We start from the raw sequence: 27226 nt of genomic DNA on the forward strand, positions 1-27226 counted from the left end.
CCATTGGATTTTCTCGAAAATATGCTCAGTGTATTTTCCAGGCAAAATTACAAACAGCTATTATTAGAATGATGGTACAGTAAAAGCTTGATTAACCAGAATGCATGGGGTTTCTTCCATTCCAGATATGGAATTTTCTGGATAACCGAATGTTACTCTTAGAAATTTTTTGGGAGGTCAAACAAATGAAATGGGACCAAACTTGGGACTTTATTTCTTAAAGTACATTGTTCGGTATTAGATGCAGTACAGGTAAGATACAGCACAGGTACACTGCAATACACAAAAAAGACAGCAAGAGAAATTGTACAGGACTGAACACAAACCAGCAAACATTATCAAAAATTATTTAAAGAAAAATTTAGCATATGCTACAGGCCAAAATAATTTTGAAGACTTAGCTGCATACACTACTTTATCCTGTACTGTACAGAACTATCAAGAATTGTAGGGGGATCATCAGGATGACCGGTACCCGGAATATTTTCGACCCCGTGTTGTATTGAATTTGTGTTCTGGTTTTATGGACGTGCCGATGCATTGGATGCCAGTTAATCAAGCTTTTACTGTACAACAAGCTCGCCCCGAACGCGTGGGTTTCGTTCCTAACATGGTGCGTTCGGTGCGAAATCACGTAAGTTTTAATTACTCCTTATTTTGCTCCCTAGACCCCCTAAATGTGGTGTTTTGCTGTTATCTGCCATTGGTAATCAATATGAAGCATTTTAAGTGGTTAGAAGGTTTATTTAATGTTATAACTTACAAATACAGTACTGCACAGCAAAAACTTCAACATACAAATACGTAAACACAAGGCAACATTCTGACGCCGATTGGTTTCGGGACTGTCACAACAATGACAGTTCGCCGTCATAAATGAAGACAGCTATGGATGACGCTTAAATATCATTCAAAGGCGACTACACTGAGTAAGAACAAGGTAATTATTGGCTAAAGGTGCAACTAATAAATAATATCCAAAGCCTACTCTATTGAACATAGACTTTGTTGGATCCCCCTGAAATATAGTTATTAAAGTACTGATTAATTAATAATAAGTATATTTATAAAAGTATTGATTAACCTGTATCATCCCAGGCGTTTTTGCAATTTTATACCCACCTAATCCTGGATCAACAACGGAAAAAAATTTTTTTGCATAAAACAATCCAAAAGGACATATAAATCAAGGAAAAGCAAAAAAAGTACTCCTTATAGGAGAAATAAGAGCAGGATGGCCGTCTGTCGTGTAATTTAGCCCAGTTTCCCAAGCCGTGAGTGATGTTTTCCCACTCAACTGGGCGGGATGAGAGAACAGAGGAGGAGAATGGGGGATTCCCTGTTCTCAATATCCTTCTCCACTGGCTCATATTCCTCCCCAGAAGTCATCCAGGTCTTCCTCTTGTGAAGAATCACTAAATGAAGGGACAGAAGGGTCCATGTGACAATTTCAACAGCCTCCTCCAGCCAAATGAGGCGGAAAAATGGCGACATTCTGACGCTATGACGGACAATGGCAAACTGATGTTACCCAGCCATGCAGATCCAAACTCAGTACTACAGCTGGTTGGACACAGTATTGCCAATACATTATGCTATCTTTAGCAAAAAATTAGCTAGTTTGAAGCAGTTTGAGACATGCTACAGTGCTCGAATTTTGCTGTCGACACCATCACATCGCTGGGATTGATTGAGACGTTTTGTACTGTTGGCACCATGCCGATGGCGGGATTGTATGAGTTAATGCCCCTCCCCGGAAAACAACTAACTAAAAAGACAAACAAGAAGCCTCGGACAAGGACTGACCAAATGATGACGACCCAGGACCGGACAAAGGACTTGGTAATGGCAACATGGAATGTAAGAGGTGCGAATGATGAGGTGAAAGAGAGAGAGATTGTCCAGGTGCTTGAGAGTGCGAATGTGGATGTATGTGGAATAACTGAAACAAAATGGGGAGGAGAAAGTGTGAGAGAATGGGAGTATGGTTGGGGTATATGTGCTGGAGTAGGTGAGAATGAGAGGGCAAAAGAGAGAGTATGTATAGTTGTGAGTAAAAGATGGAAGAAGAGCATAAGACAGTATGGATCACTTGGGTCAAGGATTGTGTGGGTAAGGTTGAAAGTTGGAATACAAATGTGGGCGATTGTGTGTGTGTATGCGCCAACGCAAGATCGTGCTAGCAGAGTGAGAGAAGAGTTCTGGACAAATGTGGAAGTGTGCATGGAAAAGTTTGGAAGGAATGAGAGAGTGTTTTTGATCAGTGATATGAATGGTAAAGTAGGGAATGTGAAGGTGGATGGAATAGTTGGTGAGTGGGGTGTGCCTGCTGAGATAGATGAGAATGGGAGTGCGTTAGTGGACATTTGTGCTGGTAGGGGGTTGGTGATAGCCAATACCCTCTCCAGGCATAAAATGATCCACAGGTATACATGGCGAGTGATGAAAAGGGTGGGTGGTAAACTGAATGAAAGGAAGGCAATGATTGATTATGTGTGTGTGGATGAAATGATGCGAAGATGTGTAATGGATGCAAGAGCTTATAGAGGCTGGGGGAGTGGACTTTCCGACCACTACTTGGTGGTGGCCAGAATTAGGATCCAAGTAAGATGGAGAAATAGAAGAAGGGAAAGACGAGAGGAAGGAGTAGTTGCAAGGAGAGTGGAAAGGTTACAAGAGGATGAGAAAAAGGCAGAGTATAAGAGAGAAGTGGAGGAACGATTGGGTAAATATGAACTGGAGCAGATGGGGGACGTGGAAGGTGTGTGCAGGATATTTACAGAAGAAATATGTGCAACATGTGATGTGGTGTGTGGGAGGAAGAGAAGACGGAGGGGGGTGCAAGGAACAGCGTGGTGGACTGAAGAGGTGAGACAGGCTGTGGCACAGAAGAAGAAAGCATACAATGAAGGGATGATAAATAGGGGCGTGGAAGAAATTGGGAGGCGGAAAAGAGAGTTATATGTAGAAAGAAAGAGAGAGATGAAAAGATTAGTAAGAGAGAGTAAGAAGAAAGCAGATGAGGAATTTGGAAGAAATTTGAGTGTAAAGTGGAGGGACTGTAAGAAAATGTTCTGGAAAGAGGTGAAGAGAGTAAGACAGGGTGGAAGTGAGGTTAGCAGAGAAGTGAAAGATAAAAATGGTAGATTACTAGTGGAGAAGAGAGAAAAAGTGAGCAGATGGAGAGAACATTTTAAGGAATTGTTGAACTTACAGGATGGAAGTAATGCGAGTGTAAGTGGCTGGGGAATGGCTGAGAGAAGGAGGGAGGTGAGAAGACAGGAAGAAATCAGTAGGATAGAAGTTGTTGAAGCAATGAAGAATGTTAAATTGGGGAAAGCCCCAGGAATTGATGGAGTGTGTGGTGAAATGCTGAAGCATGGGGGAGAGATAGTAGTAGAATGGATGTGGAAGATGTGCAGATTGGCCTGGGAGGAAGGTAGAGTCTCGGAGGATTGGAAGTGAGGCATAATTATTCCCTTGTACAAAGGAAAAGGGGAAAAAGAAGTGTGTGTTAATCATAGGGGCATTTGTCTTCTTAGTATAATAGGAAAAGTGTATGGTAGGATACTTATTGACAGAGTTAGAGAAAGAACAGAGGAATTAGTTGGAGAGGAGCAGGGAGGCTTTAGAAAGGGAAGGGGTTGTGTAGATCAGATATTCATTCTTAGATCTTTAGTGGAAAAGTTTCTAGAGAAGGGAAAGAAGTTGTATGCAGCTTTCATGGATTTGGAGAAAGCACATGACAGGGTGGATAGACAAGGATTGTGGAAAGTATTAAGATTATATGGAGTAGATGGGAAGTTGTTGAATGCTGTGAAGAGTATGTATGATGGTGCTAAGGCTGCAGTGCATGTGGATGGTGAACTAAGTAAATTTTTCTCTTTGAAGGTTGGGTTGAAACAGGGATGTGCCATGTCTCCATGGTTGTTCAATCTGTACATGGATGGAGTAATAAAAGAGGTACAAGGTAGGGTAGTGGATGTTGGAGTGGCCCTGGTGAGAGAGGATAGTGTTTGGAAACTCCCTGTACTGTTGCTTGCAGATGATACTGTGTTGTTGAGTGAAGATGAAGGGGAGCTGCAAGGCTTGGTGGATGAGTTTGGGAGAGTGTGTAAGAAACAGAATCTAAAGGTGAATGTAGGGAAGAGTAAAGTGTTGGTCTTTGAGAGAGGTGAAATCAGTGAATGTACATCGAGGTTGGATGGTGAGGAATTGGAAAATATGAGTACGTTTAAGTACTTGAGTAGTGTGATGAGTAAGGATGGAGGTTTGGAGGGTGAAGTGCTTGAAAGGGTACAGCAGGGAAGAAAGGTTGCTGGTTCCTTGAAAGCAGTGATAAGAAACAGGGAAGTGAGCATGGAAGTGAAAAAGTTACTACATGACAGTATTGTGATACCAACTCTAACGTTTGGAAGTGAAGCTTGGACGTTGTTGGAAGGACACAAGTCAAGAGTGAGAGCAGTAGAAATGAGTTATTTAAGAGGAGCCTGTGGAGTCACATGGAGAGACAGGCTGATGAATGAGGATATAAAGGAGCGTTGTGGTGTTGATGTGGATGTGATAGGAAGCGTTATGAGGAACACACTGAGGTGGTTTGGCCATGTGGAGAGGATGGAGGGTGAAAGACTGACGAAGAGAGTGTATGTGAGTGAGGTGGAGGGGGGAAGAGGGAGGGGGAGGCCGAGGATGAGATGGAGGGATGGGGTGGAGAGGTATATGAGAGAGGGGGGTGTGAGTTGGGAGCAGGGCAGTGAAATGGCGGGGGACAAGGTGACGTGGAGGCAGTTTGTTTGTGGCCACCCCAAATGGGATTGAGGTGTCTGGCAATAGATAGATAGATAGATATTTATAGAATGATGGGGAATCGCCCAGGGTGCGAATTGTCCTGACGGGGAATCATCCATGTTTTGATAGGGAATTGTCTGACGGCGAATTGACTTGACACCAATCATGAGTAATCATATAAATCAGGTTAACTGGTTACAAGGCATTATTCAATGCTTTAACTGTATTTATTTAACTTACAAATACAGTACTGTGGAAAAGCAGTGCAGCAAATATTTAACAAACAAATAAAAAAGGCAGTATTCTGACACCTGTTAGGTAAACTGGTTATAAGACTTTATTTCCTGCTTTAACGTTACTTAATAGTACTTTAACTTGCACATAAACTTACCAGAACAGTAATGTAAATATTGTATTTAACTTACAGTACTGTGGAAAAGTAGTACAGCGAATCACACGATCACATGATCAAAACAATCCATGCGTGGTTCTGCGCTGATGTTCGAGGATTTGGCCTTTCAAAGGCCTCTCGCGTAAATTTATAGTTTTCGTAATGGTTATTTAATCTTACTTTGTCTTATACGTATCTCAGCACTTATCGTGTATAATTGCTAGTGCGTTTGGTGAGAATGTGTTTGGGGCGAGCTTACTGTATAATGAATGGAAACCATCCATCTATCCATCATCCAATCCTACACTGCCCCATGAAGAGCGTAGGAGCCTGGGTCTAGGCAATTGGTCCTGACAATTAAGATGAGAGTGACCAGCCTCACTTATCCCTGAGTGGCATTACATGAGCAATCAACCCCAACCACCCCTTGGATATAAACCTTCACTGGCTCAATCTGATTGGAGCACAATAATTACCCACTAAACCACCAGGCACCATAATTTGGTTATATGGTTACCACCCAGCGTAGTAAATGGTTTCATGGTGTATAGGAAACCATTTGGCTTGTCACTCAGTGTAGAGTCACCCATAGGCAGAGGGAAGAGGAAAGAATGAAAGAAAGAAAGACAGAAGAGGGAGTGTAAAGTCACCCGTAGGCATAAGGACAAGGAAAGAATGAAAGAAAGAAAGACAGAAGAGGATGGAAGGAAAGAAGGCTGGAGGAGAGGAAAGGGCAGACACCCGAGAGCAGCACTACATCGAGTGAGTGGATGGTGAGCGCCCCCACCTACCACAATGATTGGAAACAATAATATTATTATTAAATATTTTTCAAATGAATTATTCTTTTATTCTCCGACTTGATTTATGACTATGACATGCTTCTTTAGATATTTCCCTGCCACCCAGATCCTTTCTAACTGTATTCTTCTCATATTCTATGTTAAAGTTTGAAACATTAATTGTTCTATCACAGTCATGTCTCTCTGTACAATGGTGTGGTGTAAGATAAATTGATAGAACAGTGACAAAAAAGTTATACCCAGTTTCAGGTCAACAGTTGCAGAATTCACTTTCTGATAAGACAGTCCTGTGCATATGCTGTGCTGCACACAAGCTGACAGTCAGACGTTTTACCTGAGATGGCCACCTTATCTTTACATGTGCAGAACCCACATCATAGGCCTTTGCATACATGGCCTCCTTTGCGTTACGCCTTGGAAGACTCCATGTCACTCGTCTACATCTTCATGTGTCCTGCAGCTGTGATCATTCCCCTGCATTCCCCGTTTTACACAATATCAGAAGATAGATTATACCTTGTACAGTTGCATCTGCATTTGATTAGCTGTTGACATTTTCCATCCTAGTGAAGCATTACAGCAGTCATATGTGGCAGCCCTCTATACACTAGACTAATGGTCAGGGAACTTTTTAGGGTATTACCCAGAAATTTATTGGAGTAAAATGAAATTGCCCTCAGACTTCAAAGTAGACAAAACAAAATGTCTGTGTACGCATCAGTCAGTAGTACAGTGGCTAAGCAACAAATACTGTATCATAATACATGATACATGGTTTTACATCATGCTCACTGGAACTTACATCATTTATGTGAAAAATCAGTATTATACTGCATGCATTACCCCAAAACATTTTTAGATTTACCCCATTTGGGGTAATTTACCCCTGTACCCCGACCCCTGCAGTAGGTCTTTAGGTAGCATATCTGGAATCTAGTTGGGGTCAGAGTCAAAAAGGGTTTATAGTAGGCTAGTTGGGATCAGTCATGGTGAATTTTCCCCATATTTTTATTTGCTTTTACCTCTTTAATGACACTGATGTATGTCAGGTTTACCATTGTACAGTATGCTATGGTCTTAGGAAGCCTTCCTGACTAATTAGGTAGATTAACCCCTACACCGCGGGCTTGTTTACCAATTACTTGCGTGTGCCGCGGGGTTATTTGGGCTCCGACAGACTCTCAAAAAATATTTGCCAAAAATCAGTTATTAGTCCTAGAATAATAAAATTACATATGCTTATGGCACATACCTTCAGCTTTCTCCTGGAATGATTGTTGAGCCTTCGTCGGTTACCGTAGGACTTGTGGAGACCTCTGAAGTAGGGTAACGAAGTCTCCACTTTACACTTCCCAACAACCCGTAATATGATTACCACAGCCAGATACAAACACTATAAACACTATTCTACAATTTTCAAGTAGTTTGGGATCCATACTCAAAAAAAAAACACTGTGAAAGCAATGGAAATTACGAGCGCGTCTGATCGTCGCACTGGCACTAGTTCGCTCATGGTAGTCTGTCATTTATTATTCATAAAACCCCTCACACTTTATATTTCTATTACTATATAACACTTATATATATCTACAGTCTTTATCCATAAGTTTCCTTCAGTAGTATTAGTTTATTGTCACTGTAGGGATTCAATTTCTTTCAGTAAAATACGTAGCATTCACTTTCTCGTCCTGTATACTGGCATTGAGAGTGAATGTCACTTTCATCTTCACTCTCATAACTCATAGCATTCAGACATGCTAGAGTGAAACTTTCACTTTCATTACTCCTAGGGTATATACTCGTATTCTTATAATACTACTCATTTACATTTCTATTTACGTTCTCTATTTTATTTACGTTATTTACATTTCTATTTTATTTACAGTGTTATGCACTGTCACTTGAAATAACTTATAAAACTATTTTCCATTGTTCACGTATATTTACATTCATTACTTTCACTTGCTGTTTACACATTATTTACACATTACAGTAATCCCTCTAATATCCGGACGCCCAATAACCGAACATCCCCACTACCCGGACCTTATCGTCCTGGGATCAAACATTCCCAAAATGGTCCGAAAATCCAAAAAAATTGGAAAAAAAATCGATTTTTTGCCGTCCGTAATTTGAACTTGCCGCGCGCGCCGCGTGAGAGCATTGTTTTGGTTCGTCATTCCTCCGACGTCCGATAGAGCGCCGCTGCATCCTCCCCACTTCCCGCCTGTCTCTCACCGCGACAAGACCTACGCTCTTCGTCATGGCTGCCCACGTGCTCGCTTTTGTGGTGGTGCCGTACTTGCTGCAAGGCCTCCTGCTGCTCTCTGCCCTACTCTTAGTGTGTGTGATGATGGCCCCGCCTCCTGAGAAAAGGAAGAGAGTGGTGTTGACTCTGGAGAAGAAACGGGAGATATTGGAGAAGGTTGATGCGGGTTGGTCTTCCTCTCGCATTCTCCGCGAGTTCAACCTGGCCCGGTCGACTTTGTTTGATATCAAGCGTTCCCGAGACAAGCTCATGCAGTACACGGCTGACTTCTCGTCGAGAAGCAAACGCAGCGTGGAGAGGAAGGTTATGTTTACTCCCAAGTATGCAGAGATCGACCGCTCCACGTTGATTTGGTATCGACAGCAACGTGCAGCTGGTGTGATGGTACGTGGAACGGAGCTGAAGGCTGCTGCTGAGAAGTTTGCAAGGCTTCACGACGCCCTAGACTTCAAGGCATCCGAGGGCTGGCTCTTCGCGTTCAAGTTGCGACATGGCCTTACTAACCGTAAAGCACATGGCGAAGCATTGGACGCTAACGAGGATGGAGTGGACGAGTTTCGGCACAAGGTGAAAGGCTTGATCGACAGGGAGGGCCTCACTCTCGGTCAAGTCTATAACGCTGACGAAACTGGCCTATTCTATCGCTCGGTGCCAACGAACACTCGCCGATGAGACGGAGAAGCGTGTACCTGGCCGCAAGCTTTCTAAGGAACGGATATCTGCTTTGTGTTGTGCCAATGCTAACGGCATGCACTGGCTTAAGCCCGTTATTGTTGGCCGTGCAAAGCAGCCTCGGTGCCTTCGTGGGGTGATGGATGTCCTTCCTGTCGTATGGTACCATTCTTTGAAAGCATGGTTCACAGCTGTGATTTTCAAAGACTGGTTTCACCATCACTTCGCCAAGGAGGTCATACATTACCAGACGAAGACACTGGGAATTCCTCGCGACCAGGTAAAGGCTCTCCTTCTCCTCGACAATGCACCTGCCCACCCGTGCGACAAGGACTTGGTTGCTGAGAATGGCCGTATTAGGTGCATGTTTCTGCCACCTAATACGACTGCTCTCATTCAACCAATGGACCAAGGAGTGATCGTGGCAACAAAGCGCCTGTACCGTCGGAAGTTCCTGGACGAGGTGATGGTGGTTCTCGAGGACGAGGACGAGCGCAGGGAAGGACGTGACACTCGAGGCAAGCGGACTTTGGAAAACCTTCGCCGCTACAACATCAAGTCTGCGCTGTACAACTGGGCTAGTGCATGGAAGGAAGTCCCTGTGAAAACTCTTGAAAATGGTTGGTCTCGTCTGCTTCTCGGAACAGATGTGAGTACGATTTCCTAGGGTTTGACGTGGATGACTTCCATGCACGGCCTACGTACGCACGGCGACGATGTTGATGTGGACGATGTTCGTGAGTGGTTGGACGACGACGAGGGCGATCCTGGGTATCAGACGTTGTCTGATATCGAGATCGCGTCTTCGGTTGCTGGTGTCAGTCCCGAACTTGAAGATTCCGACGACGAAGGCGATGATGATGCAGACTCCGCCCAGCAGGACACTACTCCAGCCATCCCCAAGCTGAGCGCACTCCGGGAACATCTAGAGTTCGTCCTAGACTACCTGGAACACCCGGACTGCGACAGGGAGATGGGGCCCTTGGGACTCGTGGAGGAAGTGCATGCTTTCCGGCAGCGCATCATCAATCGCCAGAATCGTCGGTCCTTGCGTCAGTCAACGATTGACAGTTTTTCAGGCCCGTGACCCCCGCTGTGCCAAGCCCTGGTTCCACTCCGTTGCCTCCCCAAGACAGGCCCTCATGCTCCGAGCCACAGCCCAGCACATCAGCTACAGTGAGTCACCGCTCGACGTGAGTTTGCGGCTGTCTTCAGAGTCTTCTGTAGTCGGTACGCCATCACCACTACCCACCGATGCACCCCTTGGACGCCTGCCAGTGATACTCTCGGGCTCTGACAGTGAATAAACAGCAAGAACTTCTCCACTAGACCACACGGGAATTTTGAGTGTTGTGCAGTGAAAAAAACGGTGTGTTGTGTTAAGGTTTTCAAGTTGGGAGAAAAGACTAAGTAGAAAAGAAATTTAACGTAACTAACCTTCTTTGTTTTGGCTTTGGAAACTTAAAAAAACTTGGGAAAAGTTAATGTGCAACACTTAAATTTAATGGAACATTATTTGGACTAAAGTGAACACTGTGAAAAGAACGGACTTCTGTGTGTTAGTGACTAAGTTCAGTGCAAGACTTCAGGAAGAGTGTAGTGCAAGTGCTTCAGGAAATCGTTCTTACTGTCAGAGTCCGAGAGGAGGCGGTTATTCATCGAGGTGGCCAGGGACTTGCTGTAAGTAGCCAAAATGTTTCATGTTGTACTATTTTCCATACTATATTTACCAGAATGTTTCATATTGTATTTTTCCCATACTATACTTACCAGAAAGTGTCATACTGTACTTCTTTCCATACTAAACTTACCTCATGCATGTGCAGTAGGAATGTGTTTTTCAGAGTTCGGTTAGGTTCGGTTAGGTTAGGTTCGGTTAGAGTCCATAAGTACCAGAATGTTTATTAATGTATGAACATACTTCTAAACCCACATTTTATGTGTCTATTGCATTTATTTCAGTCATTTATGTGCCTTATTGGTGTGATTTGGGTGTTAAATAGGTGCTATGCATGTCCGGAGGGAGTTGTATAGGTGTTTCTCTGTGTTAGGGTCCGTAAGTACAAGTCCATAAGCTGGGGCCCAATATCCGGACAAAACCAATATCCGAACCTACCGATGGCTCTATTGATCCGGATATTGGAGTGATTACTGTATTTACAATTCCACTTGCACTGTTTTACTCAATAGAAAGATCGTAGTCACTCTTTTATCAATTGTCAGCCCTTTACCTCTTTCCACACGAGGTTTAGTAGGGGGTAAAGGTCACAGAGCCATTTGCATGGGGGTGAAAAGAGGCCTTGAAGTCAGCAAGATGAAACATACGTCCTCTCACTTCGGAAGATGAGACTACACTGATAACGCAGTTGCCAGGCCAGCTAGCCTAGAGGCCTGCTTTAGGGGTTATTCAGAGTTACCAATATTACTTCTTGAAACAGCTAAGTCTAGCACTGATATGATTGGCAGGAAATCTAGACAATACGTTATAAATTTGGTAGTTCCAGGTGAATGTAAATATCATTTAGGGTTCTCCCTTCCCTCCTTACAGGTATATTTATTACGAAAATAGATTAGAGGCCTACTTAGGAGATATATAATCAGAGCTACCAATGTTAAATCTTGAAACAGCTTTGTGTAGCACTGATATGATTGGCAGGAAATCTAGACAATACATTATAAATTAGGTAGTTCCAGGTGAATGTAAATATCACTTAGGCTTCTCCCTTCTCTCCTTACATGTATATTTATTACGAAAATAGATTATACGGCATATTTCAAGGGGAAAAAAACAGCGAAAATTAGCGAACGAGTGCACGTGAGGTGTTGTCAGGTGATAATTAGCCAATTCCAGGTGTATGGCACTCTCACTTACCTGATTTCTTTCTTGTATATATTATTTGGTATAAGAATACGACATAGGGCTTATTTCAATGGATGAAATCAGTGAAAAATTCCAGGGAAGATTTACTTAGCATAGCATGGCCGGGCAGGCGAGAGGATAGGGTAATGGAGGGGGGGTAGGGAGGGGAGTCAAGAACGGGGAGAAATGGCTAAATTGTCAACAATGGATGGGAGTACAGATGAGATTAGGAGTGCTGACTAGTGTTGGACATAGTCAGTACTGATAGATGATACAAGCCCCCACTTGAAAGCCCGGGTGAATTCAAAATAACACAGAATCACAAAAGTGACGCCCCGCGGTATGATCCCTTGCTCCCAAGCGTCACGAAAGTGACGCCCCGCGGTTAAGGGGTTAAGGAGGTGATGGGGTCATTCCTGTATCTGGCACTGATTTGGCATTATAGGGACACTGAGGTTTATTGGGCCCCAGGTTACCTTACTTGTATACAAAAATATTATTAGCAAAAGTGTTCATCATGTAAATACAGACTGTTCTGAATGATGATTGTTGCTATTTTTTTTTTTTTTTTTTTTTTTTTTTTTTTTGCAGACTGGAACATAAACATGGAAGACTTTGAGTGACAGAGTTTTTTGTTTATTGTAAACAGATTCTTCTTTCAACTTTTTTCCCAAATTCTCAGTCTGAGTTCTAAATATGTTGTGATAAGTTTACAAACCTGTATGGAACCCTCAAATTGTATAAGTATTTCTTAAAATATATACATCTATTCATCATCATCATCATCATCATCATCAGGACCTCCTTTCCCCTCTTAGGGCAGGGTGAGGAGTAGCATTATCCAGACAGCCCAAATTTGCCCAACCCAGTTGGCCATGCTTCCATTCACCCATCATTCAAGCCCCTGGAATCCTGGCTCTGTCAGATACGCCAAAAACATTCACCACATTCTGTAGCTTCACATAAACTTATCTGATAGAGTCAATCTATTTCCTTTGAAAATTCCTGGTACCAAAAAAATATATATACAGTATATATAATTTTTTACTTTCTCACTTGTAGCTATGTTTCATTTGCCCTGTTTCACCTTTTGATTACAGAAAGTCACATCCATGGTCTAGAAGGAAGGACAAAGAAAAGAAGATTTCAACTAATAAATTTTGAGAAAACCAGCTTAGAAAAAATTATTGAGGCATTTCCATTTTTTTTATTTTAATGTAGTTTTTGCCTAAATATTCTTGCTTTTATGGTTAAATTAAAAAAGATGAAATAACACATATACCAAAGGATATTTCAATACAACAAACATAATTTTTTTTTTTTTTTTTTTTTTGGGGGGGGGGGTTCAGTGGCCCCTGGGTTACCTATGGTGAAACAAAAAACAAAACAAAGTTACCTATCTAGGGTTAAGTATGGAAAGGTTTCCCTCAATTTGTAGGAGTGTAGCTTTCATGCTATAAACATCCTCACTCCCTCCTTCCCTACTTATGATGTCACATTGCCTTGCCACACCACCACTTTCCACTCTACACCAAACAGAGGCCTTTACCATATTGTATTTTGTATTAAGACCACACATATTCAAAATGTAGTTGCTAGAGCTAACATTGCTCGCAAGAGAATTGCCTCTTTCACATTTATGGCTATCTGATAAGTTACTGGGAATGTTTTGGCAATGATTTATTTGAATTACTAAAGCCACAGCGATGCATTGGCACGTATTATTGAGTTTCATAAACATGTTTAATAAAACTTTCAACATTTACAGGGTTGGATCTGGAACTTCACACAATGGATCTGGTGTCTTGGGTCTGTTTAAGCCATCATCAGAGAGACAAATTGTTACTTATTCTGTCAATCTTATTAAAGAGCTTCAAAAAGAAGGGCACCAGTTAGGTAAGTTTTAAAATAGATTGTCTTTCAGTTGCCAGGTGCTTTAATCCTGCAAGGGGTGGCCACAAACAAATTGCTTCCATGTCGCCTTGTAGCTTCCATTTCACTGCCCTCCCCCCTTTCACACACCCCTCTACGACTCTGCTCCATCCCTCCATGTCATCCTCTGCCTCCCCCTACCTCTCCCCCCCTCCACTTCACTCACATACACCCTCCTTGTTAGTCTCTCTCTCCATCCCCTCCACATGACCAGACCACCTGAATGTATTTCTCCTAATGCTTTCTCTCACGTCAACCTCCACACTGCAATGTTCCTTCACTTGTTCATTTGTCAGTCTGTCTCTCCATGTAACTCCACATGCTCCTCTCAGATAACTCATTTCCACTGTTCTCACTCCTCTGTCCTTCCAATAAGGTCCAAGCTTCACTTCCATACATTAGAGTTGTTATCACAACTAGAAAACAAAAATTTCCTTCCAAAATGATTGTTAAGAAGTAGGAATGGCAAAAGTGTGCAGACAAGAGATGAAAAAAGCACAGAAACAAGAAAGCATTCAGGATGGGAGGAAATTTGGAGACTATACCCATCCCTACATTCCACCAGCTACAAGTTTGTGGCTAAAGTGTGGAATGTAGTAATGGGTACAGGTCTCCAAATCTCCTTCCATCCTGGATGCACTCTTGTTTCTGTGCTTTTTTCATCTCTTGTCTGTGCACTTTTGCCATTCCTACTTTTTAGCAATCATTTTATAAGAAAATTTTTGTTTTCTAATTTATGATCATTTGTGGAAGTATAAATATGCATAAAGCAAGAGTTAGATTTGGATTGTTACATGCATAGCATACTGAAATACTAAAACGAGGGTGCCTTATCATGAAAGGAAGTGTTTTGGTACTTTCCTTAACTGTAGATGAGCTGTGTTTATCCATTATTGTGCAAAATGGCATACTTATGGGTGACCATGATGCAGTTTTGAGGCCGTAACTCGTGAACTGTAGCCTGAATGCTTTTCTAAAAATGAAGAGGTACATCTACACTTGACAAGCAGCATTTTGGTGTATGGTACGCTTGCTTACGCCATCTTGTTTTGGAGTTATGATTGATGAAGAAAAAAGAAAGAAGAACGAAATTGTTATTTTTGTAGTTCAATTTTACAACTCCTACGAAGGTTAGCAAGACTTTGTGAGTAGTTTTGCACTTGAATAGCGAAGGTCTTTTATTTCATAACCTTAGAGCTGGGTTTGCGACCGTTTTCACACGAATGGTCCTATACCCTATACAGTGAGTCCTTGATATATGAAAGGGATAGGGACCAAAAAACCTTTCGTAATGCGAAATTTCATATATTGGAACAATTTTCCCCATTGAAATATACATAGAAAGGGGAGGATGCATTCCAGGACCCCATTGGATCCCTCACTCAAACTTTACCCCTCCTATTATGAAGTACTGTATGCAGTACATGTATATGGTACTATACTATTGTACAGACATTAAAATATAAAACCTACAACTAATTTCTGTAGTATTAGTACTGTAGTATTGTAGTATTAGACGGTGCATGGCCTAAAGTTCGCCCAATCTCCGAGACACCCTGCCCCTCCTTGTGGCGTCTTATTATTTCCAATTTCCTCTCGAGTGAGAATACGATGCTGTTTCTTCCTTGCAGCTGGTCCCCGGATGCTGGAGATGATGCAGGGCGCTTAGGAGGCATGGTGAAAATACGAAAAGGTGAAGAACAGTGAAAAACAGCATAACATACAGCGAAATTGAGAGGAGAGGACAGACGTGACTTAACTGAGAAACACGCGAAAATGTGTTTACCAGAGAGGGATTAGTTTGTTTTCTCGCCGCAAGCGAGCGTGGTGCTGTGCAGGGCACCCATTTTGAATTTTTCATATTTCCTCTCGTATCACTTTTTGTACCATTGAGACAGAGGCTTTTTGTATTGTGGAATTTGTCCTACATTCATTGCTTTAACACCATCGAAAATTCATACATCGAGTTTTCGTATACCGAGGACTCACTGTAGTACAAGACGCTGTTTTGAATCCACCCTATTCCTACTTACGGAATGCTACCGCACTCCTTGATACTATCATGCAGTGACCTTTTTACCTCCATGCTCTTTTCCCTATTTCTTATCACTGCTTTCAGAGAACCAGCCACTTTTCTTCCTTCTTGTACCCTTACCAGCACTTCATCCTCCAAACTTCCATCCTTACTCATCACACAATGCAGGTTCTTAACCCTCCGTGTGCCAGTGCCGTTTTAAAACAGCGTGACTAAAATCTGTGGTCAGTACCAGTGCCGTTTTAAAACAGCTTAAAATGTAAAAATTCACTGTGACAGCGTTTTTCAAGATTCATGGGTTAGAATTGGCAGGCATTTATGGTAACTGTTCCTCTACCATGCCTCAGGCGGTCAAGGCCATACACCCACTCACTTTCCCCCCTCATGCTTACTCAGCGTGTGTGCCTCATCCAATGCTGTACATAGTGAAGGCATGTTGTAAATATTTTCACATAAGTGTAAGGACTATACTTAGTGAAATGAAGTTGTAAATATTTTCTTGTAAATGTAAGGACTGTAAATAGTGAAGTCATGTTGTAAATACCTTCTTGTAACTTCCAGGACTGTACATAGTGAAGTCAGATTGTACTTATCTTCAAGTAAGTGTAAGACAGTGCATTCACAGTGAGAGTGACACACAAATTGTGACAGATGTTGAAGTAATAAGTAGTCCGAAAAGTGTACTGAACATTGCTATACCTCCCCAGCATAAATACCTGAGTCTGTCTTACATAGGTAATGGCTTTCTCTCACCTACATGATGAGTGTGAGAGAGCGGGAATACCTGTATACGAGTGTGCAATCAATCATTTCCTGTGGCACCCCACGGGATGCATAGGGCCTCAATGAACTCTCTCCACCAATATTTGTCTCTTGCCATCTCCTTCAGGTCCCACCAACACTCCTCTCCTGCTTCTTTTTTCATTGTCCTCAACCAGGTTTCCCTCGGCCTACCTCTACCTCTTCTTCCTCTAGCAGTCCACTCTGGCACATCCTGTATTAAACTACCTTCTTTTCTGTATATGTGCCCAAGCCACTTCCAGCGAGACAGTTTCACATATTCAATAACTGGTTCCACTCTCGTAATATCCCTTACTATTGCATTTGTAACTCTGTCTTGCCACTTAACTCCAAGAATCCTTCTCATTATTTTATTCTCAATTCCTAATACTTTCTGATCTGTTGCAATTGTACTGTACCATGACTTATGCCCGTAAATTAAAATTGGTCTAACCATGGACTCGAAACTTTTCACTTTAGTATGTACCGAAAGCATATTATTATTCCAAACAGATTTCAACATTCCAACAGCTCGCCAAGCCTGTCTAATCCTCTCCTCTGTCTAATCCTCTCCTCAATTTCATTGTTTAATGATCCATTAGATGATACAATCGTTCCCAGATATTTAAAGTTTTCGACATTCTTCACCACATTATTCCCAAATACACAATCGATTTGGTTCTCCACGTTCATATTAATAATTTCAGTCTTTCCACAATTTATTACCAATCCCACTTTTTCTCCTTCCTCCACCAGACAATCAAGCACCCTCTGCATCTCGTAAATACTTCTGCAAATCAGTACAATATCATCAGCATAGTCCAAATCCATCAGCTTCTCATTTTCTTTCCAGTTAATTCCTGCACCTGTTCTCCTTACAACCTTTTTCATAACATAATCCATAACCAGAACAAACAACAATGGCGAAAGAACTCTTCCTTGAATCACTCCTGACCTAACTTGAAATGGATCACTCAAAGAACCACCCACCATTACCTTACAAAAAGTACCTTCATGCAAGCTTTAAATAATATTTACGAACTTTTCTGGTATACCATAGAATCTAATAATTTTCAACATAGCTCCACGTGAAACACTATCAAACGCCTTTTCAAAATCCACAAAACACATACTAAGTGGCATTTTCATCTCATTAGCTTGTTGCATTAGATGCCTTACAATAAAAATCTGATCATTACAACCTCGACCCTTTCTAAATCCCGCTTGTTCTCCTCTTAAAATTTTATCAATTACTGGCTCTATTCTGTTCAACAAGATTTTGGAAAAGACTTTTGCAACTACAGGTGTCAAAGTTATCCCCCTCCAATTGCCACACACACTTAAATCTCCCTTTTTTGGTATTTTTATAATCACTCAATTTTTCCACTCTTCTGGAATTCCACCATTATCCCAAGCCACATTAAAGTTTCAAAAGCTCATTCATTAACTCGTCATTTTCCACCTTAAGCATTTCAGGGAATATTCCATCCTCTCCTGGGGCCTTAAAATTCTTTAACTCCTTTATAGATTTTGCTACCTCTTTCAGAGTTATATCCCCTGTTTCTATCTGCAAATCTCTCTCGGCAGGCAAAATGTCCTCTTCAGCTGGGATTGGTCTATTTAGAACAGATTCAAAGTGCTCTTTGCACCTTCCTTTTATATCCAAATCTTTAGTCATCAAATTACCATTTCTATCTCGTACAGGTCCCAGTTAACTCCTTTATGGCCTGATACCCTGCTCTTGTGCTCTGACCGTCATTTTTACTTAATTTAATTTCTGTCTCTGTCACCTTTTCATCATATAGTCTCCTCTTATCACTTCTAACGAGTCTTTTTTACTTCAGAATGTAAACTCCAGTACTTTGCTCTAAGTACTTCAACTACCTGGCCATCAACATGTTTTTCACTTCTTAACTTAGCCTCTTTCCTTTTCTGAATTACATTCCATGTTTCATCTGACATCCACTTTTTCCTTCTCGCTTTTCCCTTTTTCTTAATAGTAACCTTAGCACTCTTATGCAAAACCTCTTTTACCTCTCTCCACATTTGATTAATATCATTGTCTTCAGATTCCATCAAAGTCTGCAGGACTAGAAACCTGTTCCTACATTCCCACCGAAACTTTTCCCTCGTGCTCTCATCACTTCTCAGCTCATCCAAATTATAACTGTTACCTCCTGTACAATTACCATTAACGTTTCTCTTAAGTTTTATTTGAATCTTTGACACAACAAGTTGATGATCACTACCTTTATTTGCCCCCTTGCTTACGCAAACATCTTGCAAATACAGTAAACCCTCATTATACAATGCCTCATTGTACGATATTTCGCTTATACAATGTCAAAATTTTAGTACCCTATGCCCACTATACAATGGGAATGATTTGCAACAACGATGGATCATCCGCGGCTCAGTGAACAGCGAATGTGCAAACGCAACAAAAACGTCCTCACACTGTCGGCATTAGACCACACACACTTGTCCACCGGTCCAGCCTCATTAGCTAGCCCTGCCCAGCCAGCCAGCCCTGCCCAGCCAGGCAGTTCTGACATTGATGAGTGAGGGCTGTGAGTCCCTGTGACTGTGAGGCTGAGTAGGGACAATTCGCTGTCAGGACGATTCTCCATCATTTATTTACGTATCAGTTTATTTAGCAAGTACACTAGTTTTTTAATTATGTAAGTTATAAAAGTGATGGTGGTTTATTGTTTATATAATAAATGTAAAATATGGCATCAAATCATGGGCATTAAATGAAAAATAATAATATATTGAAACGTGAATCAGCTGATTTATGATTGATCCTTCATCTTAGCATAAGGCTACATACGAGATATTGGCATTTATATAAATGCCTAATTACCTTAAGTGAACGATCAACGTACTTTGCAATTATACAAATAATCTTCATGTTACGTCTGTATAAATGTTTCGGGATATTTCGCCATCAAGTCAATTCGCCATCACAACAATAACAAGACAATTCGCCTTCGGGACTTTTCATCGTCAGGATGATTCCCCGTCGTTTATTTTCATATCAATTTATTTAGGAAGTACACTAGTTTTTTAGTACTGTACTTGTACCTCTTCAAAGTTGTTTTAAAATATACCCAGGATGTTGTAGTACCAATAGAAATTAATGAAAACAGCTGTGGGTGATGCTAGAACATAATTCAAAGTCAGCTACAGCAAGGTAGAAACAAGTTGAATATTGTCTAAAAGTGCACCTTACAAATGATATCCAAAGCCAATGCTATTGAATGAAAATAGACTTTGATAGATCCCCCTGAGAATTAGTTATTAAAGTATCAGTTAATCAGTAATAAGTATGTTTATAGAATGACGGGGAATTGTCCTGACAGGGAACGTCCATATTATGACGACGAATTGTCGACTTCATTGCGAATTGTCTGGGAACCACATAAACAACCGTTGCTTGCTTCAGTAAAGGTAAGATCTACTGTATACTGTAGTTTTCATGCTTTTTTCTCTTTATTCACTATTAATGTGTTACTTTAAATGTTTAAACATAAGGATATTTCATGTATGTGAGTGCTAAGGTGTGTGTATGTGAGAGTTCAGGCACGTCTGGGAATGTATCCCCATTGACTCCATGTTATAATGGGATTGCTATACGATGGATTGCATTACGATGGGGTTTTCAGGAACGGAACCCCATCGTATAATGAGGGTTTACTGTAACTCCTATGCCCTCTGCTAATTGCAATGTGGTCAATCTTGTTACAATATTTACCACATGGTGAAATCCAAGTAGTCTTATGTATTTTTCTGTTCCCAAAGATAGTTCCACCAATTATAAGGTCATTTGCCAAACAAAAGCTTCCAAGTCGCACCCCATTTTCGTTCCTTATACCAACACCCTCCTTACCCATACAATCTTCAAAGCCATCCCTACTACTGCCAACAATCGCATTAAAATCACCAGTGCAAACTAACACATCATGTCTTGCCACTCTATTCACTACATCCTGCAACTTCTCATAAAAGTCATCCTTCATTTCATCAGCAGCCTCATTTGTCGGAGCGTACCCTACAACCATACTGATATTACCATGGTCAGATTTTAAACGAGCATAAAGCAAGCACTCATTAATTAGTTCAAACTCACATACTGCCTTACAAGGATCTCTACTCAGCATCCATCTTGTATCCCTAGAACACTGAAATAAGTTCTTCCATTTTACCAGCCTGATTGAGAGTTCGAACATTCCAGTTTCCTATTGTTAAGGTTCTTTTTGGATGTATAAACTTATTTTTACACCGTGGGATTCTTAGCACCCCCTGCCCACTTAAGGACTGCATAGAACTGAGGGCCATTGCTTCGTCACCAGAGTTCATTAAGATTTCTTAGGCAGAAAAATATTTTACCCTGGAGCCAATGCCAGTGACTCGCAGGAACCAGACAGTGGAGAGAGGAAATTAACTAAATGAAAGTAAAATGCAGAGGGTTTGGACAGACAAAGTACAAGGGAAAGAAAGAGGGCAAAGAGAATGTAGATAAAAGTGTCCCTTTTAGTTGCCTCTTACGACAAGCAGGGAATGCTGCGGAAGTATTCTATCCCCCCTTCCCCAGGAGTGTGCAGGACTCAATAAAACCCATTTCTGAGCTCCAGTAAGTATTTTAATGGTGAAATTCATTGTTTTCTCATCAAAATCTATCATTTTAGCCCCCCAAAAGAAGGTCAAAAAATGGCTGGCACAGAGGGGGCCCATAGAGCTAAAAATGGCTGGCACGTGGCGGGTTAAATGCACTCACATTTTCCATTGCCTCATCATCCAGCCTCATTGTACATTCAGTGACTTCATTTCTTTTGAAGACCATAGCTTTACTCTTCCCTACATTCACCTTTAGATTCCATATCATATACACTCTCCTGAACTCCTTCACCAAACCTTGCAGTTCCCCATCATCTTCATTTAACAGTATCTTCTGCAGACAACAATGCATGAAGTTTCCAAACTCTGCTCTCTCTCATTAGGGCCACTCCAACATCCACTGCTTTACCTTGTTTTTCTTTTATAACCCCATCCATGTACAGATGGAACAACCATAGAGATGTGACACTTCCTTGTTTCAATCCAACATTCAGATAAAAAAGTCACTCAATTCACCATCCACACGCAGTGCAGCTCTAGCACCCACATACATGCTTTTCATGGCATTCAACGACTTCCCATTTACACAGTATATTCTTAGTATTTTCCACATCACTTGTCCATCCATTCTGTCACATGCTTTATTCAGATCCGTGAAGGCCGCATATACTGTAACTTCATTCCTTTCTTGAGAAATTTTTCCATTAAAGACCTAAGAATGAATCTATGATTACCACACCCTTCTGTTTCCCCTTTTCACTAGCACAGGGGAATAATTATACCTGACTTCTAGTCCTCTGGGACTCTACCTTCCTTCCTTCTCAAAGGCGTTCAATCGAGTCTGGTAGAAATCTTTACTTTCCAATCTACTGGTAGGTCCCGTTATATGACCACTTGATATATGAGAAACAGATGATACGACCTGGGTAAATTAGCGACTATTTTTGATTTACGATCTCGAAAATACAATGATACGACATTGTCTGTGGCAAGGTGTGAAGATTCTAATTCAGTCATCTCAGCAAACTCAGTCATTGTCATCTTCTCTCAACCTCGGAGAGAAATCGCGGGACTGCTCAGCTTCAGCATTGCCAGATGTGCGATAATTATCGCAAAATGCGATATTTTGGCACACTTCACGATATGTGATAGTGCGATAACTTTCATAATTTCATAATCTGAAAAATAAATCGAGGATTGCAAAATTAACAAGTATACTGTAAGACTAGTACAACAGTAGGATTTAGTAACTCTCATGATAACCAGTATTATAATCAGTAGGTACTTAACAGTTAAACAGATTCAGTAACATTAATTAATCACTTCACATATAAATACAGTAATCACTCCAATATCCGACGTAATAGAGCCATAGGTAGGTCCGGATATTGGTTCTGTCCGGATATTGGGCCCCAGCTTATGGACTTGTACTTATGGACCCTAACTCAGAGAAAAACCCATACAACTTCCTCTGGACATGCATAGTACCTATTTAAGACCCAAATCACACCAATAAGGCACATAAATGACTGAAATAATTTTTTTTTTTTTTTTTTTTTTTTTAAATAGCAGAACGGAGGAAGGAAAAACAAATGGAGAAAAAAATGCAAAAGAAACATAAAATGAGGGTTTAGAAGTAGGTTCATACAATAATAAACATTCTGGTGACTGGCTCCTGGACTGGTACTTATGGACCCTAACCTAGCCCAACTCAGAAAAACTCCTTCCTACTGCACATGCATAGCTCCTAACACCCTATTCACACCAATAAAGGACATTAAAGAGTGAAATGAGGTAAGTATAGTATGGAAACAAGTACAGTATGAAACATTCTTATGTCCGGATAGTGGGGATGTTCGGATATTGGGCGTCCGGATATTAGAGTGATTACTGTATATTAATTCCACAGTAATTGCCGATTATGTGAAGAAATGGTTTTGTTTATGAGTGTGGTAATTTTGATAAAAAAGCAATAATTTTAATGTGGCAGGTACGATAATATGGGTTTGGGAATCTGGCAATGCTGCTTAGCTGGCGACTTCCAGGCCAGCTTCCCACCTCCAACACAACATTACCACCTGTAGATGTGTGTTATGCATGTTCTGTATGTTTAATTAATGTGCACTCATGTTATTTGCATACTATTTGCTCTTTCAGGTTGCTTTCTCTATAGTTCAGTAATATAGATATGTTTATTGCATTTGATATCGTATATTTTAGCTTGAAAACTTTCCTTTGATGGGGTCCTTGAACCCAACCAATACTTTAACATTAGTTACATGTTTCGTTATATAAGAATTTATTATACGACTATGCCAAATGGAACCTATCTGCTCGTATTTTCGGGACCTCCCTGTACCTTCTTACTGTTTGTATCCTTCTGTCTGTGCCTTCATCTCTAGGTTCCTTTCTGGTCATTCCATAGCTACTGTTGTAGACAGCCACTGTTCTTTTCCTAGAACTATCAATACTGGTGTTCGTCAGGGCTCTGTCCTATCTCCAACTCTCTTCCTTTTATTTGTCATTGCCCTTCTAAGCTGTACATCTAACCCTATCCACTCATACGCTGATGACTCCACCCTTCACCTTTCCATTCGCTTCCTGCAGCGTCCATCTCAGCAGTTACTTCAACAAAAACGGATGAGGCTATGGCACACCTAATGGCTGACTTGGCTCATATCGCTGATCGGGGTAAAAATAACCTTGTTTTTAATGCATCCAAAACTCAGTTCTTACATCTATCAACCCGGCAAAATCTCGCACAAGAGTACCTATTAATTTTTAACAACAGCCAGCTCAATGCTGCATCATCCTTAACCCTTTGAGATTTTCAGCCCTCCACCGATTGTGTCTGTGCCATATTCAGCCAGGCGCACATACAGCATGCCTGCACGCAGCGATAATTGTACTTAATCGGCCACTGTACTCTAGCTTTTTATGGTAAACTAATGAATTTGGTATCGTTTTAAAGCTGAACACAGTAAAACCTCGATTCAATGGCATTCATTCTAACGGCAACCCCAAACTAACAGCACAAATCTCCTGAGGAATATTTATGCAAAAAAATTTTAAAAATTCCCCTCAAATGAGTAAAAATTAGATAGAAATTCAAATGTGGCGGGTGCCGCGTGCATCGCAATCGTCTGTTTGCAGTGTTTCCCACCAACTGGCTATGTTTATGCTCACCCAGTCTTCCTCCTGCCTTGCCTGACCCCAAAGTGAAAAATAATTAGCATGTAAGGTTAAACTTAAGAACTAGTGTTATAGATTACATAACTTAGTGAATTTATTTACATAGTGCCATCTATTCTACTCCAACCTGCCAACTAACTTACCTGGATTACTGTACTTACCTGGATTACAGTACTGTACTTACCTGGATTACTGTACAGTACTTTATTGATAGAGTGTGTGGTGAAATGCTGAAGCATGTGGGAGAGATAGTAGTAGAATGGATGTGGAAGATGTGTAGATCTGCCTGGGAGAAAGGTAGAGTCCCGGAGGATTGGAAGTCAGGTACAATTATTCCCTTATACAAAGGAGAAGGGGAAAAGGAAGTGTGTGGTAATCATAGGGGCATTTGTCTTCTTGGTGTAATGGGAAAAGTATATGATAGGATACTCACTGACAGAGTTAGGAAAGTAACATAACAGAGGAATTAGTTGGAAAAGAACAGGGAGGTTTTAGGAAGGGAAGAGGTTGTGTAGATCAGATATTCATTCTTAGATCTTTAGTGGAAAAGTTTCTAGAGAAGGGAAGGAAGTTGTATACTGCCTTCATGGATTTGGAGAAAGCATATGACAGGGTGGATAAACAAGGATTATGGAAAGTATTAAGAATATATGGAGTAGATAGGAAGTTGTTGAGTGCTGTGAAGAGTATGCATGATGGTGCTAAGGCTGAGGTGCATGTAGATGGTGAACTAAGTGAATTTTTCTCTTTGAAGGTTGGGTTGAAACAGGGATGTATCATGTCTCTATGGTTGTTCAGTCTGTACATGGATGGGGTAATAAAAGAGATACAAGGTAGGTCAGTGGATGTTGGAGTGGCCCTAGCGAGAGAGGGTAATTATCTGGAAACTCCTTGTACTGTTGTTTGCAGATGATACTGTGTTGTTAAGTGAAGACAAAGGGGAGTTGCAAGGCTTGGTGGATGAGTTTGGGAGTGTGTGTAAGAAACGGAATCTAAAGGTGCATGTAGGGAAGAGTAAAGTGATGGTCTTTGAGAGAGGTGGAGTCAATGAATGTACAGTGAGGTTGTATGGTGAGGAAATGGAAAATGTGAGTACGTTTAAGTACTTGGGTAGTGTGATGAGTAAGGATGGAAGTTTGGAGGATGAAGTGCTTGAAAGGGTACAGCAAGGAAGAAAGGTTGCTGATTCCTTGAAAGCAGTGATAAGAAACAGGAAAGTGAGCATGGAAGTGAAAAAGTTACTACATGACAGTATTGTGATACCAACTCAAATGTATGGAAGTGAAGCTTGGACATTGTTGAAAGAACAGAGGTCAAGAGTGAGAGCATTGGAGCCGAGTTAGTTGAGAGGAGCCTGTGGAGTCACATGGAGAGACAGGCTGACAAATGAGGATATAAAGGAGCATTGTGGTGTGGATGTGGATGTGACAGGAAGCGTTAGGAGGAACATATTGAGATGGTTTGGCCATGTGGAGAGGATGGAGGGTGGGAGACTGATGAGGAGAGTGTATGTTAGTGAGGTGGAGGGGGGGAGAGGGAGGCCGAGCATGAGATGGAGGGATGGAGTGGAGAGGTATATGAGAGAGGGGGGGTGTGAGTTGGGAGCAGGGTAGTGAAGTGGCGGGTGACAGGTTGGCGTGGAGGCGATTTGTTTGTGGCCACCCTGTACGGGATTAAGGCGTTTGGCAAGAGATAGATAGATAGACTTTACTACTGTACAACACCACACCTACCTGCTTTCTTTTGTTCTAAATATAAATTTTTTTTTATTGATTTTGTATATCTGCATATGTTTATATGCTTAAAAATGTGTTAAAATGTGTTAGTGTGAGTTCCGGGGGTATCAGTAGGTGTAAGGCCCAATCTAATGGAATTTCGTTTTTTTTTGGCATGCTCAGGGCCCCCTAGGGTGCCGTTAAATCAAGGTTTTACTGTAGTTGCTGTTTGTTGTAGTATGGTTGAAAAAGGTAAATACAATAACTAAAAGACCAATAGGATGGGTAGAAGTTAGCCGAAAAGGAAAAATTGCACACCCATCCATAGAATAATATTTGCGAAAAAAAAAAAAAAAGCGTCAGAGTTACGTGAAATTGATAGCACCATATCAGTCTACAGTAAATTCCCTTTCTGTTGATATATAGGTTATGGCAATTCATGTTAGTTTCCACAGAGAAATGTGAAAGCTCTCGCTGTCAAGCAGGCAAATATCCACGCTGGTAATACCGATATTATGGAAAAAACCTATTTATTTTGCATATCTATCTGATGTACTCGTCACTGTAAAAACAAATAGTTCAAAAATGATAAACAGGATAGTGTATTTGGAACAAGGCCAGATAGCAGATGGAAAACATGGAAAAATATATATATATATATTATTTCGTATGACTCGAATTTGAGTCATCAAAAACTCAACGGTTGGATTTATGGTGACACGAAATCGCGTCGTTGGAATCTCAAAGGTTTAAACATACTTGGGGTTTCATTCTCTTGGGATTTATCTTGGAAAGAACATATTATATCCCTTGTAAAATCTGCTTCCAGGAGATTGAGTGTGCTAAGCCGACTTCGTATCTTCTTTACCCTGGCACAGTTGTTGACTTTATACACGGGTTTTATTTGCCCCTGTGTACAACTCTCGTTTGGGGAGGCTTACCACACACAGCTCTTCTCAACAGGATGGAGTCAAAGGCATTTCGTCTCCATAACTCTCCTTCTCTTACTGGCTTCCTTCAACATCTCTCTTCACCGTACTGTTGGATCTTTATCCCTTTTCTATTGCTGCTTCAATGGTCACTGCTCCTGTGAACTGTCTGCTTGCATTCCTCCACCATACACCGAGCACGTAGCACCCATCTGCCAACAAATTCTCATCCCATTTCTG

The 27226-nt window shown here is 41.2% G+C and overlaps 1 protein-coding gene across 1 annotated transcript in view; it reads left to right on the forward strand.

Moving 5' to 3' along the window:
* The window catches only part of LOC145392951 (pyruvate dehydrogenase phosphatase regulatory subunit, mitochondrial-like), an 865738-nt gene that overhangs the window by 42427 nt on the left and 796085 nt on the right, over window positions 1-27226 (forward strand). The window contains exon 4 of the mRNA XM_080267241.1: window positions 13552-13679. Within this exon, the coding sequence (XP_080123367.1) occupies window positions 13552-13679 (128 nt within the window). The remainder of the gene's footprint in view (window positions 1-13551; window positions 13680-27226) is intronic.

Source organism: Coenobita brevimanus, chromosome 23, assembly GCF_032717465.1.
Source record: "Coenobita brevimanus isolate Jiangsu-jjx chromosome 23, ASM3271746v2, whole genome shotgun sequence".
Classification (NCBI taxonomy): domain Eukaryota; kingdom Metazoa; phylum Arthropoda; class Malacostraca; order Decapoda; family Coenobitidae; genus Coenobita; species Coenobita brevimanus.